Source organism: Penaeus monodon, chromosome 22, assembly GCF_015228065.2.
Source record: "Penaeus monodon isolate SGIC_2016 chromosome 22, NSTDA_Pmon_1, whole genome shotgun sequence".
NCBI lineage: Eukaryota > Metazoa > Arthropoda > Malacostraca > Decapoda > Penaeidae > Penaeus > Penaeus monodon.
The window spans coordinates 38,098,389-38,100,191 of NC_051407.1; the positions used below are offsets into that span (position 1 = coordinate 38,098,389).

At 38.0% G+C, this 1,803-nt stretch overlaps 1 protein-coding gene across 1 annotated transcript in view; it reads left to right on the forward strand.

Moving 5' to 3' along the window:
- The window catches only part of LOC119587119 (nuclear distribution protein nudE homolog 1-like), a gene marked incomplete in the record, with an annotated part of 132,241 nt that overhangs the window by 126,079 nt on the left and 4,359 nt on the right, over nt 1–1,803 (forward strand). Inside the window, 1 exon segment of the mRNA XM_037935871.1 lies at nt 1,002–1,093. Coding sequence (XP_037791799.1) covers nt 1,002–1,093 — 92 coding nt within the window.

The window sequence follows — 1,803 nt, forward strand, 5'->3', positions numbered from 1 at the left end:
ACAGACAGTAAGATGCAAATGAGAGATAAAATGTCATCACGTAGGGATGTAATCTGTGAAGTGGCCTGTGTTTTTTTGTCATTATTGTGTAAAGTTGTGAATTTCTGTTTGCTGAAAATGTGGTGTTCTTTAATTGATATGTCTTGACATCCTTGATGGTATTTGTCCTAACATCATGCCAATTTAATACTGCATTCAGTAGAAGATAAAGACTAAACTGAATTTGAGGAGAGTGTCATTTGTTTAACTGCAGTATATCTCGACATGTAACACTTCCTGTATTTGCTTAAGACCGGGAAGTTTTTTGAGGGAGGGCAGATTAGGGCATTTTGGAGCGGGTGATAATTCGGGGATGCATAAATGAGTGGGTGTGTGAATGTTTGTTTGCATGCATATTTGTAACCTTGGTTGATTCAGAGAGGAAGGGAGGACATGTGGCTACTTTTTATTTATGATTTTTGTGATAATGGGAAAGATGTACAATATATCAGTAAAGGCAGTTTTATTGTGTTTGTGTTTGGCAGTAGAGCATCTCATAAGTTGGATAATATGATACTGCATAGACGTAAATGACCTGACTACAAAAGAAAAACGTTCAGTTGCAGAAGTATTCTTTGATTCTCAGTGTAAAATAGCTTCTTCCATTCAAACCATCCTGTATCCTTTATGACTGGGTGGATTTGAAGACTAACCAGTGCATTTGGCAGTGAACTTTATTAACCTCTAACTTCTAACACTTTTTTCTCATATGATTTCAAGATGAATATCCAAATTTTAGTAATAGTAGAGGGAAATTTGCCAGATTTTCACTATCAGTTAGTAACTATTGTATGTGTGCCGTATTTTTGTAATCAAAAATTATTTTGGCTAAACAAAATTCTTAATTCCTTGTCATGACCTCAGAACTAATGAATTACCACTCTTTTCTTGATTGGTTATAAACTGTAAATATAGAATAACTACCATGGGTAACATTAACAAGGCTGGTAATGGTATCTCAGGCACTGGAGTCGCGTCTAGCCTCGTGTCGTACTCTCGTGAAGGACAACCAGCGCCCCCTCAGCCTGCCTCCACCCGGCAACCACTCTGCCAGGTAACACACTAACGCCCAAACCATAAACTGGCAGCAACTGTCAGCAAGCACAGAATGGGGCACTTGTTCTTGCATGAAAAAGTATCCAAGCATCGTTACATTTAGTCAGTCTGCTGAGCACATCAGTCAAAGGGTTGTTGGTAATGGGTTCTTAAGAGACGTAGGACGTCCCAACAGGATGACTAGGACCTCCAGATCTGAGGAATTATGATGTCATACCTTTGACTGATTGATGAGGCAGCGTTGGTAAAGTTTAGTCTCTCACTATAAAAAGGCACCATCTACCTAACTTTTAAAAAGATGATAAGTAAATGATATGCATTAGAAATAAATGCATATTAAACATAATACTGCCAAACAGATTAGCACAGTTCTTGATTGTCTTTCCCTAGGAGGCGAAAGTCCACACAGTTTACTGTAAGTTTACCATAATTGCTGGAGAATGAAGAGTATCCATTCTTTGTGGGCACTTGGATGATTGCATGGGCCTAACATCTTACCTGCTGGTTGTGGACTGTTTCCCCTTCATCATATGACTATTCTTAGAGAAATAGGAAATTAACTGAATAGATTCTGTCAGTGCAACCAAAATTTCCTGTCAATATTTTGCTTAAGCTAGTGAAGACTGCCTACAGCTTGACTGAAAAGATGAACCTTGCATGACAAAAGACTTGCTATTTGTGTCAAATTATACATGTGTATTTCTTACC